Source organism: Schistocerca cancellata, chromosome 7, assembly GCF_023864275.1.
Source record: "Schistocerca cancellata isolate TAMUIC-IGC-003103 chromosome 7, iqSchCanc2.1, whole genome shotgun sequence".
In the NCBI taxonomy this organism is placed as follows: Eukaryota; Metazoa; Arthropoda; class Insecta; order Orthoptera; family Acrididae; genus Schistocerca; species Schistocerca cancellata.
The window spans coordinates 225,250,801-225,268,696 of record NC_064632.1 but is presented as its reverse complement, the minus strand read 5'-3'; the positions used below and the strand labels follow the sequence as shown (position 1 = coordinate 225,268,696).

Here is a 17,896-nt window from a genome sequence, read left to right as displayed (position 1 = left end):
CTCGTAGAGTATCCGTTCTTTAGTGTATCAATGTATGGTATAGTTCCATACTGTTAGACTATCCGCGTTTAATAATTTCGGAGTGTCTGGCAGCTGATTAGGATCTGTAGTGAGCGCTGTTGGAACAAAACGTGAGGTGTTCAGTGTATTTATTTTGTGCTACGCTATAGTAATTACAGATAGCGCGGGTGTTAACGTGCCATAAGACACTATATTTTGTGGAACCACAGTATTACCCGTAGGATTTCTTGGTGGGAGGTTTTCAGCGCTCTTGGATTTTTATTAATCCATCTTAAAAGTCCAGTTACGAGGAAGTACGCCGACTCTTTCCATCGCACACCCTGACCTACGGTTGTACGAGAACTTTGCATCGTTACATTGTAGGCAGAACACAGTCGCTCATTCATCGCCACATACCTCTGACATGATCTTCCAGCTGAAGATGCGAACTTCACCTGGAAATTAACGAATTCTACTGTTCTCTTTCCGTAACTCACTTATAGAAATTAGCTGCATGAAAAAAAAAAAAAATGTGGTTAGACAGGGCCGAATTGTTCAAAGAAACACTGTACTCATATGAAACACAAAGATTTGATTTCATCTGTTAACCTCTCCATGTGCTAATAATTTCCGCTAAATATTCGGTACTTCAGCGCAGTTAATTTCGTAACTCTTATCACTTGTCAATTAAAACATATGTAATCTATATTATAAGGGCAGCCAAATCAAAACGACGTAGATGGAAAACAGTAAGTAAATTGTTTATTATTTAAAAAATAACTACCATAACTGTTAAAGCATTTATATCACTCTGAGACCAAATGGTCATTTCCTTCATGGAAAAATGTTTGCGAGCGCCCGCATCTCGTGGTCGTGCGGTAGCGTTCTGGCTTGCCACGCCCGGGTTCGATTCCCGGCGGGGTCAGGGATTTTCTCTGCCTCGTGATGGCTGGGTGTTGTGTGCTGTCCTTAGGTTAGTTGGGCTTAAGTAGTTCTAAGTTCTAGGGGACTGATGACCGTAGCAGTTAAGTCCCATAGTGCTCAGAGCCATTTGAACCAAAATGTTTGCGACTGCCTACGGAACCATGGTTCGTACAAATGGTATCGACCTCCACGACGGACTTTCTTCAGGACTGTAAAAATATGGAGAGATCGGGACGTACGGAGGATGTGTAAGGGTTTCCAACGTCTGCAGCCTACTCGCAACCACCTCGGCAACATGTGGACGAGCCATGAAGAAAGACATTTGTTGCTGCCGGTTTGCTTCGGACGAAGCAGCGCATACCTGGTTACAATCATAGTTTCGTAGACAACCGCAAACATTTTTTCCATGAACGCAGTGACCGTTTTGTCTAACGATGGGATAAACGTATTACGAGGTATGGCAGTTACTTCTAAAATAAAGTTTCCTTGCATTTTTCGTCTGTCTCGTTTTTATTTGGGTGCGCCTTTTACTAACCGGCTAAAACGTTCACCCAGTCTCAGCTACACGTTGCCTGTCTAACGACTTCCAAAGGCAACAAAAATTTGATTTTCAATATGTCATATGTTTAATACAATAACTTACTTGAAAAGCTTCCAGACCGTTGACGCTGTTTTATTCATGGGAGTTCGATTCTTGAGAAGACTGAGTTGGTGACGAGGTGAGTGATGGGGTTACTGGTTCATTGTTGATTGCCTCCTTCCTCGGGTTCATTTGGTCAGATACGGCCTGTCGCTTTACTTCTTTCTGAATCTAGTTTTAGCTGCATTGGAGAAAGGATCTATGACAGAAAAATAGTCTGCTATATAATTTTAGTTTACTGTGAAAAATAGTTTGCCCTAGAATATTAGTTCTTGTGCTCTTAATGTTGTTGTTAGTCGTTTGAGAGTCGTTTGCGTACGGTTCTGTGCTAGTTTGGTTTCTTTTGTTGTAGAAATTAAGGAAGGGTCCCAACCTTTATGTCGTGCTGCTTGAATACGTAAATTGATGTGTCTTGTCACTGTTGTCACAATGAGGATGTATTCTCCTATAGGAGGTAATGACACAAGCTTCTGGTTAAAGGATACAATTGTACAGTTTTACTTCAGTAAGGTAAAGTTCTGCTCTTCTGTAGTGCAGTGCATAAATTTTTCGCGAAGTATCAGAGGCAGGGAAAGGTCTTTTCTGTTACAGAATTCTGGAGTTGATGGCACTTAGAACACAACAGGAAACAAACGTCCATACGCTACGCTTTTGGTGTATGAGAATAGGTCTCCTAAGTAATGTTATTGAGTTAGGAAATATTTTTTACGGAGGAGAAGTACACTGTAATCGGAGCAGCAACCACTGGACGTAATTTCCTGAACAACACACTGCGACTGGAAAATCAGGGAAATCATTTCGCAAATGATTTTTCTGTTACTCCAGGCAATAGGCAATGTAGTTCATATTAGCCACCCTATTAACACGATATCAGTTTGTGTAAGATGCATGGAGAGGATATATGAGCAAATACTGGCAGAGAAAATGGTGCAGTGTGTGACATTAGAGATCATCTACGAATAAAAAGGTGCACAATTTTTGTTTAGCTTTCCCATGTTTTGGATCAAAGTGCTCGAAAATTGCAAGCGAAATATTGCGTAAAATTTTTGTAGTCAATTTTTTGGCTCGCTGTACTCCCTCAGATTCGTATCTTCCTCTGCAAACTTGAAGCTTCTGGGTGGCTGTAATTAAAGAGCAGCTACTGACGGAGGCCGTGTGTGGGTTGTAATTATCGTATGGCAGCGAAACTTAGTAGATATGCTAATGCATTAATGAAGATCAGATTTATGGTGGAAAACAGTTAGTTCAAATTTTGGCCACCAGGTGCAAATCTGGCGTTGTACTGCTTCTCGTCAACGTTTCCGGTGCTTACATTGAACTAGCTTTGGAAGCAGCGATTAATAATAAAATTAACATTATGCCTTTCTCACTTGTTTGATATTTCTGCCCACGTCGCTTTCCAAATCCATTACATATGTAAACATTTCTGTACGTCTTTGTTGCGTTCACAGCGCCATATTTGCTTCTGTGAGCCATAATTGGAACTATTTTTTGTTTTCTATTAGTGTAAATCGGTTCCGCTTTAGAATAGGTACCAGGTTTCGCTGCAATGCGATAACTGCATCTCATACTGAACCTCTGTGAGTAGCTGTACCTTACTTACAAACACCCGGCAGTTGACAACATCCGCTATGGTGGCAGAAGCTGCGCGGCCAGCGGTTGTCCCGCTGGGAAAAGATGTGTTTTACGTAACGGTGCGACGCCGCGCGGCGGCGGCAGCAGCAGCCTTGGCGCACGATAAGGTGGTGTTTTATCGCGCGACGTGGCGTGGTCCCGTGTGCAAACGCTGGCCGTATACCGAGCGGACACGTCTCGCTGACGAGTGGCTCGTGTTGTCGCGGCCCGCATCTCCACCATGCTGGTAGCCGCCCTAACGAAATCGTGACTCCCCTGCCTCTACGAAGAACTGGTGTTAAATGAGCCTTTCATAACATCCCCTATACGTCATCGCGCCATCGTCTGTCGATGCCACGCTTATGTCCTCCAGATGAGAGAACGCTTTCGATGCAACTGTTTAGCATTGTTAACAGATTTCTCAGTCTACCAGTAGTGATGAATTTCGAAACAAAATTCGGTCCAAATCACATAGATTGACAGGACCCGCTCCGGTTGAACTAGGCTATCTCATATCAGAAAATGGCCCAGTTTCGCCGAAACGTTCACATTAGCAATATACTTGATCGAGATCACGTATCTGTTGCTTCAGAGAGCAGCACTTGGACTCCAGTCGTGGAATCGGATGCGACACTAGTGCTCTCATGCTCAAGTGCAGTCTCTCTTGCAACACGCCGGAACGTCTAGGATAAGAGTTAAAACACGATAAGTGTTTTGAGACTTGTATTGAGTGTTGTATCCACATAATTTCCGCACCTTTCAATTGTATTAGGTGAAAAAAATTGCATTATAATGTGCTTTTTATAAACGAAAGAATTCCTGTGTTAGTTATACGCTGTTAATATTTGGCTTGTTTAATGACCTAGCCACCTGGTATCTCTTCTTCCAGATGTCCTGTTTATATATAATCTCCTCTCCTCCTCCTCCTCCTCTTCCTGCCCCCCACCCTCTCTCTCTCACTCTCTCTCTCTCTCTCTCTCTCTCTCTCTCTCTCTCTCTCTCTCTCTCTCTCTCTCTCTCTCTCTCTCCCCCTCCTGCCCCCCCCCCCCCAGGTTTCGGTGCAATTAGTCCGACTGTCTCAGTCTAATTATTTGGTGGTTTGTGCAAATATACAGTGACAAGCAGGAGGATGGGTGTCTTCAACGATTTTAGAGCTCATACTTTGCCTTAGTCTTAAAAATTCAGTCTGTCTTTGAAGCGCCCGGTGTACTTCATACCAAAAATCTTTGCCATGACGGTATTTGTACTGCGACCGCCCCCTCCGAATCCCCTCTCTCCGCCACCCCTCCCTGCGCCACCACTTGCCACCTCCTGCCACTCTTACCTCCGTACGAAGCAGGACAGGACTTCTCGTTTCGCCTTACCTCGAGTGTTTGCCTGAATATTAACTGGCCAGTCAAACTCCGATTACTTCTCCCCGCCAGGTTCGATATAGTATCGCTTTTGGATACACCACGTTTTGAAGTCTGTCCATAGACGTTTATCCTCAACCCCTCCCCCCCCCCACCACCACCCACAAGCTTCGGGAGGGGGATAAAGATAACCCAAGGGCGTCTAGAGGCAAGGCTGTGTAGTTTATGACAGTCATGGATAACCCTGGATGACATTATCGACAGCTGTGACGAAATAGTCCTGCTGCGTGTGCAATCGTGTAGCACGTTTCTAACTTTTTTATGCAAGCTGTAATGTGAGAAACAGCGGACAGTGGAATTGTTCATTAAAAAGTGACTTTAAAAATGTTAAAGGATGACTGGATAAATTTGAAGTGGGACCAGAATAACAAGTCCATCTTTCCCTTTCGATTATTTGTTGTGAGATAAGTGAATACTGGCAGTACGGCGCATTTTTTTTACATGTTTCTGAAGGTAAAGAAAAAGCTCTGGCAGTCACTTCTTTACTTTGCGTCCCGCTAAGAATTTGTTGAAAATGGTTCCATCGCGGCTGTTAACTTCGTCAAAATTACTAGAAAATTAACACCCACTGCAAGCCTCTGGTATGATAATATACGAGGGGGCTTCAAAAAGTACGTTACGCGTTATTATGGGAGGTCTAGTAAGTACTACTGAATGCTGCGTACACTTTAAAGGAACACAGATGCGTGAAGCTGTTTTTCAACGATCACCGAGCCTCTGTAACCGATGGCCGGAACGTTCGGCTCCTTGGTTACGGTGCCATTCGAGAGCCTTTGTGTGAACGTGCTCATCGTTGAAAAATCTCTTTCCTCCAGAAGTTCTTTCAGCTTACAGAAAATACGGGAACAGCATGGTGAAAGGTGTGGGGTGCAAGGCGGACCGGAATCACCTGCGTCTATGCAGGTTCACCATTTACATTTAGTCCATATACCTCCCAAATTTCACGGTGAATCTGTGTGTAATTTAAACATTCCGGCCACGAGAACCTTACTATTCCGTGTACCTCACTTGTGGAGTAAGTTTCCAGCGCCATATCAATCGCACACTGTGATGCACCTGTTATTCGTGCTTCTGCGGAACAACGTGTGCAGGAAACACGAAACATGTACTATTTTCTGACAACGCGCCACACTTGTTGCAAAATGGTCTTAGCGTGAGACGTCATTATGTATATGAAAGTATCATTTGATAAGGGCTCAACAGGGGCCTGTGGTGGATGTTGATATACTTTTAATGACAATATGTTTATGTGGTGAGACAATATGTGTATGTGGTGTTGCTCCTTAACTAGCACGTTTACAGATCTCAGCATGGTACCGGAAACGGAAGCTGGCGACTTCTACGTGCGGGAGGTGAAGGATATGGTTAACATCACCATGAGGCTTCTCGCAGACGGTAAGTCAAACTGCAGGCCCACGATTTTGCAGGTCCTGCAGCGATGGTTTGAAACTACGATTACTGCTGTTATTGCATTCTCTTTTCCTTGTTGTATGAGCTGAAATGTTAATGTAGCTTCAGTCATCCAGGTACTGTCTTGTGCAGTGAGATTTTATCCTTTTCTACACTATATAATGTAATGGAGTAATCTTAAATGTTATACTAAAACGTCATACAACGTGTGGAGCAAGCAAGTGATTATGCAGTTTTGTCAGAGATACAGTTGGAGACCGTGTCTGTTACGAAATAAATTGTTGATTGTGTACAGCAACCAGCCACAAATTGGTTTTAGATTACTTCATTTAAGAAGTACCGTTACCAGTTTCGAATTTATTACAATTCATCATCAGACGGTTATTTCATGCTTTCATTAAAACAAATTATACATTGGTTTCCTGTGAGTGGCCTTGGATAAACAATAATGCACAATTATAAACGCGTAACCAAATGGGTGCGCTATATATTTGTGTTTGAATGCAACTTAACATGCAGTGTCCATCTGGCGCATTTGTTCTTGCAACGGAATACATTCTCAAGGATGTTCCATAAAATTTAGGGCATGCAGCCGCATAAATTCAGTTTCTTCTTCTAATAATTCGGCTGAATACCGTCCAGCCATTTTCAGAGTGAGCCGAGGTGACTAACGCTCCAGCACTTGCTCCGTCCGCCGGCCGTTGTGACCGAGCGGTTCTAGGCGCTTCAGTCCGGGACCGCGCTGCTGCTACGGTCGCAGGTTCGAATCCTGGCTCGGGCATGGATGTGTGTGATGTCCTTAGGTTAGTTAGGTGTAACTAGTTCTATGTCTAGAGAACTGATGACCTCATATGTTAAGTCCCGTAGTACTTGGAGCCATTTGAATTTGAACTTCCTCCGTCCTTTTAAACTCGAGAGTCGAACCACTGCTTGTGTGGCCAAAGACACAAAAGGCGCCAGAGAAGTTGATAGGCAGCAAGGAGGTGTAACATATGCATGGAAATTAAATCTGTGGCTGCGCATTCGATCCACACGGTGATATCGATGTGTCACGGAGAGCTGTACCGTCGCGACGTCTTAGTGATTTAATTACAGAAATTGCCGGATTCCATGATTTGTCCAAGCTGAAGCCGCTATCTCTATTAATTAAATTGTACAATTCATGGAATCCGGCAACGTTCGTGTTGGGGACAGCGCCACTCTTTTAGTCACTTTGTTAATTGTACTCTGGAATGGTTATCAGCCTCTACTCAACTGCAACCAGCGTTCGACACATTCGGATTGATGGCACAGGTAACTTCAACAATTGTGACCGTAGTCTTGAAGATCTCAAATTCATTGTTTTAAAACGTCGTGTTGGTCTCATCCCGAAACAGTTTCACCAAGAGCATCCTCACTGTGACCAGTCATCAGTTGGGTGGTGTGAGAGTACACTACTGCTGAAACCGTATGTACGACTGCAGGGGTACAAACGTCTGTACACGTACATTCGACCAGCACGTTAATACACTGACGGACTGCCTATCAGTTCACAGTCTCAGCAAACTTAGGGATATCCTACATCTCTTGTATGTTCTGAATCGTTTTTTTGGTTGCTGATCTATTAATTGTTCTCGAAACATGAATGTGTACTTTACTGGAGACAGCGGGATTTTAAGGAAAAATTCAGTTTTTGGCAACATGTCACATGCTAACGTGTACGCCTGCGGCCTGTATTTTGAGAAAAATTTCTAAGATTGCCGTATTTTGTCTCTATGGGGCATTTGTTGCTCTTTGAGAGCACTAGACACAGTTATTTCAGGATTTGAAGTTCCCTTACAGTTTCTCGAACTTACTTCCATGGGATGAGCAAGAACGTTTGGGGAAATTCTTTACCTATTCATTGCACACTTGCTGTTCTCGCTCATACATTTCACAAGTGTTCACATAGCCCTGTTTCTGGTGTGTGATATGAAATACGAACCATGGACGGGCATGAGCTCAGTAACCTACACGTCATGATTTTAGTGGTGTAACAAAAGCGAAACCAAGTGGAAAATAAAACTTCAAATTCCTACGAATTGTGTGCGAGTTAAATGTCCGTATATTAATGTTGAATATAGTGCACAATGGTATTAAACACTACGAGCCGATACTCTGTTCTGCTTGTGCTCCTTGTTGGCGCGACCTCTTCACAGTGTAAGGGCGTCCCGGGAAGAGCTGTCAGTATTCACGGATATGGCAGGACCGATCATTTGAAGCAAAAAACCTCCATGTGGACGTATATGTCTTATTCCGAATGGTTTGTAGCATACATTTAATGTACGTTATTTATTTTGTTTATTATTCACTGCATTGTCAGATTTACTCAAGTACAGCAATTACTGAACATTACAACATGCGTTTTACAAAATTTCGATTGAAATATGTGTTTTTAACGTTGTGATCTTCAAGCATTATCGTACACATCACATTACAGCTAGTGTATGGCTCACAATAACTGTTCGAATATCCACCGTCAACTTAAATGCATTTGCACACACTAGGGAGAACATGTTGTGTTGCTTGTCTCAGTCTATTTGCAGCGTCCATTATGCAATCCAGCGGTTCATCTCGTATATCCAGCTTTTGTTTGTACACGTCAGACCAAAAACATATATGTATTGCATATGTTCTTTCTCGGAAACCTTTCTGAATGGGGCAGGTATACAAATGACGGTTCTTGCTTCAAATAAACGTTCGTGTCATATCCATAAATATTGACTGTTCCTCCTGGGACACCTTGTATATAAACAGTACTAGTGGATAACCTGTGGAAGTATCATGAAAGGTATTCACAGATGATTTTTATGTATCTACTGAAATTCAGGAGGACCTGCAGAGGATCAAGGCATGGTTCAGGGATTGACAGTTGACTCTCAACATAAAAAAGTGATATATTGCGCATAAACAGACGGCAAGACCCGTTATTGTTAGATTTCAGGATTGCTGAAAGACATCTAGGAAAGGCCACATCCATTAAATATATGGGGTTGTTAGTACGGAATGATGTGAAGTAGGATGACCACGTAAAAATAATTGCAGGGAAGGCCATGGAGATTCACTGGAGTAATCGTCACAAAGTGTAGTCCACGCACGGAAACTCTCGTTGGACAGCTACTTGAGTACCGGTATTGCTCTTCAGTTTGAGACACCCTACCACAGAAGATCCGAATAAGAGCAGCGCGTTTCGTCACAGCTTCCTTTAGCATTCCAGAGCGCATCACGGAGATTCTCGCCCAAAGCGGCAGGCAGACGTTAACAGAGAGGCGTTGTGCATCTTAATATGAGTTACTATTGCAATACCTAGCGCGTACGTCCCTAGAAGAGCGATCCAAAATACCACTTCGTCCTGTACGTACTGTAAATCTATAATTGGAGAAATCAGGCTCATACAGAAGGGTATCGAGAGCAGTTGTTCTGCGGGTTATACGCGACTCAAGAAAAGGGGAAGTGTTACTGGCACCAGGAGTGCAGTTCGCCACACATCGCAATGTGGCTTAAACAGGTAACATTTTCCCTGGTGTTCTGGAGAATGTGTTACTTGTTTTATATTATTGTTGTGTTCTGTGAAACAGCGACGGAAATGCCAATTAATGTAGATACGGGAGTCTTGCCGTCAGTTCAGGACGTAGAGCACAACGGTGCCGCAGCAGTAGGAGCCGCGCACCGTGTAGCGATGTTGTGGCCGCTGGGTCGCGGAGTGGCGCCGCGCCGCGGCTGCGGGCGGCCTCTGCAGGCCGGCTCTGTAATTGGGTGGGCACGGGCGCAGGCCGCCCCCGGCATAAGGTCCCCTTTGTGGGCCGGGCCGGCGGCAGGCGCTCCGCTCTGATGTGATGTGCGGGGCCGGGGCCGCTGCAGAAAACGGCCTCACCCACTCACTGCGCCATGTGATGGTGCGCGCCTCTCCAGCACCTCGCGCATGTTTTGCTACCGCACCGGCTGAGCATCGCTACCTTCTCTGCTCGGACGCCAGTCAGGTCAGTACCACCATACGGGAATAATCCCCCCCCCCCTCTATCCCCTCACCACTCCCTATGTTAGTAACTGCGAAGTGCGGAACAGTCGTAGCATAGAGAGAGAGAGAGAGAGAGAGAGAGAGAGAGAGAGACTAGTATAGTATCGAAAGCAGGCGGTTGCGTGTTTAAATTTGTATCGCTTGCTGTACAGCGAATATACCTGACTCTTGCTTAGTTCCTGTAGAAATATCGTGTGAGAGGTGGTAGTGTGAACCAAAACAGGGGGAAAAATCCAGTTAACATCGGCTCTACAGTGCATACGTAAACAGCTGTGAGCACTTACATCTTCTCTACTGTGAAACACATCCTATCTGCAGATACCGAGCGAGGTGGCGCAGTGGTTAGCACACTGCACTCGCATTCGGGATGACGACGGTTCAATCCCGCGTCCGACCATCCTGATTTAGGTTTTCCGTGATTTCCCCAAATCGCTTCAGGCAAATGCCGTGATGGTTCCTTTGAAAGGGCACGGCCGACCTCATTCCCCATCCTTCCTAATCCGATGAGACCAAAGACGCAGTTTGGCGTCCTCCCCCAAATCAACCCCAACCCCCTCTACAGATAAAGCAATTTAGCTCGTAAGGTATGCACTTTAGAGCTCTTGGTTGCTGAAACTTTTTTCTTGTTTTGGTCCATACTACCACCTTTCAAACCATGGTAAGCAAAGATCTTGTAGTAGAAAAGATTTGTTTCACAATATAGATGATGGAGTAATCGCCATACTTGCTAAAGTGTGAATTTTACAGCCTATGTTAATAGACTTTTTTTTTTTTTTTTCCTTGTTGTGACTCGCACCACAGAAAGTTTGTCAGTGGAGTTCCGGTTCACACTGTTTGTCTATGGCACGTAACTTTTGAACTCTCATGTACACTGATTCACGGTATAATTGAAGCAACCAGTTGCACTAATATTTAATTAATGCCTGCATACCTATTAAATTCAACATCATTTCGCATGTGCAGTTTACAGTACACCCAGACTATAATATATTTTCACCCACTGTGCATAAAACTTGTGTGTCACAACACACATTATCAGTAATTGAAGTTTAGCTTTAACTTAATTATTTTGTAGCATGTTGAAACTCAAATCTGAAATGACGCTTGCTAAATAAATAGCGTTTTGCAAAATGCAGTGTTATTCTCTCCTTTTTTGTTACCTAAGCATGTTTCGATACCTTTGTGTCATCTTCGAAATGACCATAAAATAATAATCCAAAACTTCCTAACTGCATTGCAATCTAAAAGTAATGAAGTGAGGCTCAGGAAAGTGAGCTGCCGACCAGAGGCCAGGTAGCAGAAAAAATGTTGTGGTTTACATTAGGCGAATTTGTAAACAATTTTGCACTGGCGTCACACCCGTGTTTATAATCAAAGCGGTGGTTGTGACTGATGCTGCGAATTTATTTCTTCGTTTTACATAAAATGTCTCAGAATTGGCTCATAACGTTTGTGGCCGACAATTAAACAGACATGAACATGTGTTCCTGGTTGCAACTATGTACGCAGCTACTTCTTCCTCTCCGTCACTAACATTAATGAGACAACAGAGCATACAACATTACTGCTTGGTGTGTTTTACTTTTTTCCGAGCAGTCGCTCAGAATGAAGACGTAGTGACAAATGATTTCTGTGAAAACTCAGTATGATGATCTAACAAACGCCAGTCCAACGTAATGTGGAAACTGTTTTTGCTATAACTTAAAGTATATATTGAGATGGCATCCACGTTAAGACGCACAATTCCTTTGTCCTAGTGAAATACTGGAAGGTCATGTTTGTAGTCATATCTTGTGCAAATGCTGGCAGTTAATTGTAATTGTAATTAGCGCCATTCAAAAGCCGTTAATAATCAGTGGCATCTAATCCGTCGCCACTTTTTTTGTACAGGTCGTTCAGCTTGTAACTGCCCTAACTTGAAGTCTTAGTTCCACCGTGAACAGCAGTTAACATGAGCAAAAATTCGAGAGACTTAGTGCAGTAGTTAAACGTGGTCAGATAGCCCATTCTATAATCGCAGCACGAACATGTGGATTCATATTTTCCCTGGTCTCTGTCAATAATCTGTGGCTGCTGAACCAGTTTCACAGCGATAACTGCTGTTAAGGTTGACCGCCGAACGATTCTTTTCTGTCTGAGCTGATGTTCCTTCTGTTGCGAGCCCATTGTTACAGATATTCTTTACAGGCGTAAAGAGTCTCCAGTTTAGCAGCCTCTGCTTGCACTCTTCCCAGTCAATCGACCACTTGAGATTCTTACATACATTACAGCTTTTCAATTTTATAAATTCCGAAGGAATACGCCTTTGTAGGTCGAGCCAGTAAAGCGACGGTGTATGAAAGAATCGTTCATTAATTGTTTAGATAGCCTCGAAACCTGCTGCATTATGGGAGTAAAGCAGTAGAGAACGTCTACTACATCAGACACATTGCAGTGTACACACAACATAACACTCCCTCTCTCTCTCTCTCTCTCTCTCTCTCTCTCTCTCTCTCTCCCTCCCCCTCCCCTTCCCCTTTCACCACACCCTCTCCTTCTACCCAGCACGGGTAGAAGAGCAAGTCAGAAGTTTTCGAAAAAATTTGCGTTCTTATCATACGAGAATTGTCTTTTCATTGGAAGACATCAGTGGCGTTCTCGTACACAGCTGCGCGCGTGTACAAGACTCGTGGTTCATATGACTGTAACGTCTCTTGTAGCCACCAACCCACGTTGCGACCATTCATTGTTAAGTCATGCCCCTCCCCTATTGCCACGTGAGTAATCCACGTGACCGCCCTGCGCTGACACCGCTACACTTATCCGTCACGTGACGTAAGCTCCGTGATCGGCGCCGGCTGCTGACCGGACCGTCCTCTTTCTCTTTTTATTTTACCAGCGCACGTTCTTGTTCTTTCAAGTCTTGCATAGATAACTGGAGAACGCGTAATGTAGGACGTGTTGCGATGGCAGGATAACAACATTTTATACTAAATCAAAGTCCGTCATGGCGGCATCGAATTTTTGAGTTCTTTCTTCATCCGATGACTTTCAGAGAGAAGTCTGTGGGAAAGTCAGGTCTACCCGAGAGATGAAACCTGCCTCATCTTATGCGTGAAATATAGGCTGTAGAGGCATACCTGTTAAAACTGAACACCTTCACTTGAAAAACTCTTTATCCTGGCCTTCCATTAATCATTAATCACAAAACTACGATCATTTAGAATATCCACAAGCATATCCGCAATATATTCCCTACCTCCATTAATCTGTTGCGTTATTTCGATCAGTGAAACTTAGTGCGAAAAGGAAATAATGTATCACATCGTATAATAGCTCATATAGATAGCGAGAGCAGCATTTTATTTGCTGACAATAGTATTTATAGAAACATCGCATAACATTTTTTTTTAAGTGTTTGACGGCTTGAATACGCATGGAACACTGACATTATCAGTTTATGTAAATACTATGTAGTTATGTTGTCATTGACATGGTCTCTCATGGTTTCAAAGAGCTCCGTTAAATTTGTGAGGTGGTAGTTGTTGTTGTTGTTGTTGTTGTTGTTGTTGTTGTTGTCGTCGTCTTCAGTCCTGAGACTGGTTTGATGCAGCTCTCCATGCTACTCTATCCTGTGCAAGCTTCATCTCCCAGTACCTACTGCAACCTACATCCTTCTGAATCTCCTTAGTGTATTCATCTCTTGGTCTCCCTCTACGATTTTTACCCTTCACGCTGCCTTCCAATACTAAATTGGTGATCCCTTGATGCCTCAGAACATGTCCTACCAACCGATCCCTTCTTCTGGTCAAGTTGTGCCACAAACTTATCTTCTCCCCAATCCTATTTAATAGTTCCTCATTAGTTATGTGATCTACCCATCTAATCTTGAGCATTCTTCTGTAGCACCACATTTCGAAAGCTTCTAGTCTCTTCTTGTCCAAACTATTTACCGTCCATGTTTCACTTCCATACATGGCTACACTCCATACAAATACTTTCAGAAACGACTTCCTGACGCTTAAATCTATACTTGATGTTAACAAATTTCTCTTCTTCAGAAACGCTTTCCTCTCTCTACTTCGACCATCATCAGTTATTTTGCTCCCCAAATAGCAAAACTCCTTTACTACTTTGTCTCATTCCCTAATCTAATACCCTCAATATCACCCGACTTAATTCGACTACATTCCATTATCCTCGTTTTGCTTTTGTTGATGTTCATCTTACATCCTCCCTTCAAGACACCATCCATTCCGTTCAACTGCTCTTCCAAGTCCTTTGCTGTCTCTGACAGAATTACAATGTCATCGGCGAACCTCAAAGTTTTTATTTCTTCTCCATGGATTTTACTACCTATTCCGAATTTTTCTTTTGTTTCCTTTACTGCTTGCTCAATATACAGATTGAATAACATCGGGGAGAGGCTACAACCCTGTCTCACTCCCTTCCCAACCACTGCTTCCCTTTCATGCCCCTCGACTCTTATAACTGCCATCTGGTTTCTGTACAAATTGTAAATAGCCTTTCGCTCCCTGTATTTTACCCCTGCCACCTTTAGAATTTGAAAGAGAGTATTCCAGTCAACATTGTCAAAAGCTTTCTCTAAGTCTACAAATCCTAGAAACGTAGGTTTGCCTTTCCTCAATCTTTCTTCTAAGATAAGTCGTAAGGTCAGTATTGCCTCACGTGTTCCAGTATTTCTACGGAATCCAAACTGATCTTCCCCGATGTCGGCTTCTACTAGTTTTTCCATTCGTCTGTAAAGAATTCGTGTTAGTATTTTGCAGCTGTGGCTTATTAAACTGATTGTTCGGTAATTTTCACATCTGTCAACACCGGCTTTCTTTGGGATTGGAATTATTATATTCTTCTTGAAGTCTGAGGGTATTTCGCCTGTTTCATACATCTTGCTCGCCAGATGGTAGAGTTTTGTCAGGACTGGCTCTCCCAAGGCCGTCAGTAGTTCCAATGGAATGTTGTCTACTCCGGGGGTCTTGTTTCGACTCAGGTCTTTCAGTGCTCTGTCAAACTCTTCACGCAGTATCGTATCTCCCATTTCATCTTCATCTACATCCTCTTCCATTACCATAATATTGTCCTCAAGTACATCGCCCTTGTATAGACCCTCTATATACTCCTTCCACCTTTCTGCTTTCCCTTCTTTGCTTAGAACTGGGTTTCCATCAAAGCTCTTGATATTCATGCAAGTGGTTCTCCTTTCTCCGAAGGTCTCTTTAATTTTCCTGTAGGCAGTATCTATCTTAGCCCTAGTGAGATAAGCCTCTACATCCTTACATTTGTCCTCTAGCCATCCCTGCTTAGCCATTTTGCACTTCCTGTCGATCTCATTTTTGAGAGGTTTGTATTCTTTTTTGCCTGCTTCATTTACTGCATTTTTATATTTTCTCCTTTCATCAATTAAATTCAATATTTCTTCTGTTACCCAGGGATTTCTGCTAGCCCTCGTCTTTTTTACCTACTTGATCCTCTGCTGCCTTCACTACTTCATCCCTCAAAGCTACCCATTCTTCTTCTACTGTATTTCTTTCCCCCATTCCTGTCAATTGTTCCCATATGCTCTGCCTGAAACTCTGTACGATCTCTGGTTCTTTCAGTTTATCCAGGTCCCATCTCCTTAAATTCCCACCTTTTTGCAGTTTCTTCAGTTTTAATCTACAGGTCATAACCAATAGATTGTGGTCCGAGTCCACATCTGCCCCTGGAAATGTCTTACAATTTAAAACCTGGTTCCTAAATATCTGTCTTACCATTACATAATCTATCTGAAACCTGTCAGTATCTCCAGGCTTTTTCCATGTATACAACCTTCTTTCATGATTCTTGAACCAAGTTTTAGCTATGATTAAGCTGTGCTCTGTGCAAAATTCTACCAGGCGGCTTCCTCTTTCATTTCTTAGCCCCAATCCATATTCACCTACTACGTTTCCTTCTCTCCCTTTTCCTACACTCGAATTCCAGTCACCCATGACTATTAAATTTTCGTCTCCCTTCACTATCTGAATAATTTCTTTTATATCATCATACATTTCTTCAATTTCTTCGTCATCTGCAGAGCTAGTTGGCATATAAACTTGTACTACTGTAGTAGGCATGGGCTTCGTATCTGTCTTGGCCACAATAATGCGTTCACTATGCTGTTTGTAGTAGCTTACCCGCATTCCTATTTTCGTATTTATTATTAAACCTACTCCTGCGTTACCCCTATTTGACTTTGTATTTATAACCCTGTAGTCACCTGACCAGAAGTCTTGTTCCTCCTGCCACCAAACTTCACTAATTCCGACTATATGTAACTTTAACCTATCCATTTCCCTTTTTAAATTTCCTAACCTACCTGCCCGATTAAGGGATCTGACATTCCACGCTCCGATCCGTAGAACGCCAGTTTTCTTTCTCCTGATAACGACATCCTCTTGAGTAGTCCCCGCCCAGAGATCCGAATGGGGGACTATTTTACCTCCGGAATATTTTACCCAAGAGGACGCCATAATCATTTAATCATACAGTAAAGCTGCATGCCCTCGGGAAAAATTACGGCCGTAGTTTCCCCTTGCTTTCAGCCGTTCGCATACCAGCACAGCAAGGCCGTTTTGGTTATTGTTACAAGGCCAGATCAGTCAATCATCCAGACTGTTGCCCTTGCAACTACTGAAAAGGCTGCTGCCCCTCTTCAGAAACCACGCGTTTGTCTGGCCTCTCAACAGATACCCCTCCGTTGTGGTTGTACCTACGGTACGGCTATCTGTATCGCTGAGGTACGCAAGCCTCCCCACCAACGGCAAGGTTCATGGTTCATGGGGGGTAGTATTGTTAATGTATTCCTGCCGTGCAGAAATTTTTATCCTTGAGATTGCCCTAAAGTGCCTTTCCAACAACGTGCCCTTCGATAAATTTATAGCAGGAAGGAAATCTCTTCATAAGGTACATTTAGATGTGGCCATGTAAGAACAAAGTATCGGAGCTACCCCAGACACACACATATAGCTTCAGTGGTAAAGTGATATTCTTGACTATGTGGCCATACAACTAACTAACGTAGAGGGTATGTGAAGAGTGGAAGTGGAAAAGATTTTCATTGCTGTTGTATTGACAGTATTCTCTTGCATGTCCCTATACTTCTTCCAAGCGTCAAATCCTGGAGGACATGTTTCAAACATTCATTACTAGTTGGCGCATGTTCTTTGCGCCCAGCACTGGGTCGCAATGGAGTACCAAGTGCCGTGCCTTGCAGAAACATTGTTGTCAGTACAGAGGTCTAAAATCTTGGCACTTAACGCCAGTCAGTTGCCTAATATGGGACTTAGGACGCTCTTAATAAATTATTTATTTTCTCGTTCTTTTCCTTTTTTGTGGTGAAGAGGTGGGCAGCACAATTTTGTTTTAGCAGAACACCACCTCAGTTGTTTGGGTGCAAATAGGGTTACCTACACGAAGAAAGAAATTGTCTTGGTTCTCCTGACAAATGTGAGATTTCATACTTGGAACATTTCCACCGTTCGTATGAAGAATAGGTAATTTGAAATTCAAAAAACAGGGTGGAACACGATACTCTTACTACCATTACCCAATCCCACGGTAGTTTTAGCAGTTACAGTTTTTTAGCTACAGCGGAAATATTTGTCACAATCTGCCATCTTTATCAGTCGTCCCGTAAAAGCACTTCAGTTTGATCGTACACGCAAGTCACTTGCGATAAGTAGGTAAATATGTCCGTAATTTTCCACGAAGATGACACTGTAAGAAATGCAAAACTATTGTCCAGAATTAACATGTTTTGTCCAGCTATACACGGGGTTACGATATTGTACTGATACCCGTGCGAGGTCGGATGACCGTTTCTTTCGAGAGTCTTAGACA

At 43.1% G+C, this 17,896-nt stretch overlaps 1 protein-coding gene across 2 annotated transcripts in view; it reads left to right on the top strand.

Annotated features, from left to right (window-relative positions):
- Positions 1–17,896, top strand: part of LOC126091895 (RNA-binding protein fusilli-like) — a 1,039,987-nt gene that overhangs the window by 920,216 nt on the left and 101,875 nt on the right. For both annotated transcript variants that reach the window (XM_049907191.1, XM_049907192.1), the window contains one exon: positions 5,893–5,985. In XM_049907191.1, the coding sequence (XP_049763148.1) occupies positions 5,893–5,985 (93 nt within the window). The remainder of the gene's footprint in view (positions 1–5,892; positions 5,986–17,896) is intronic.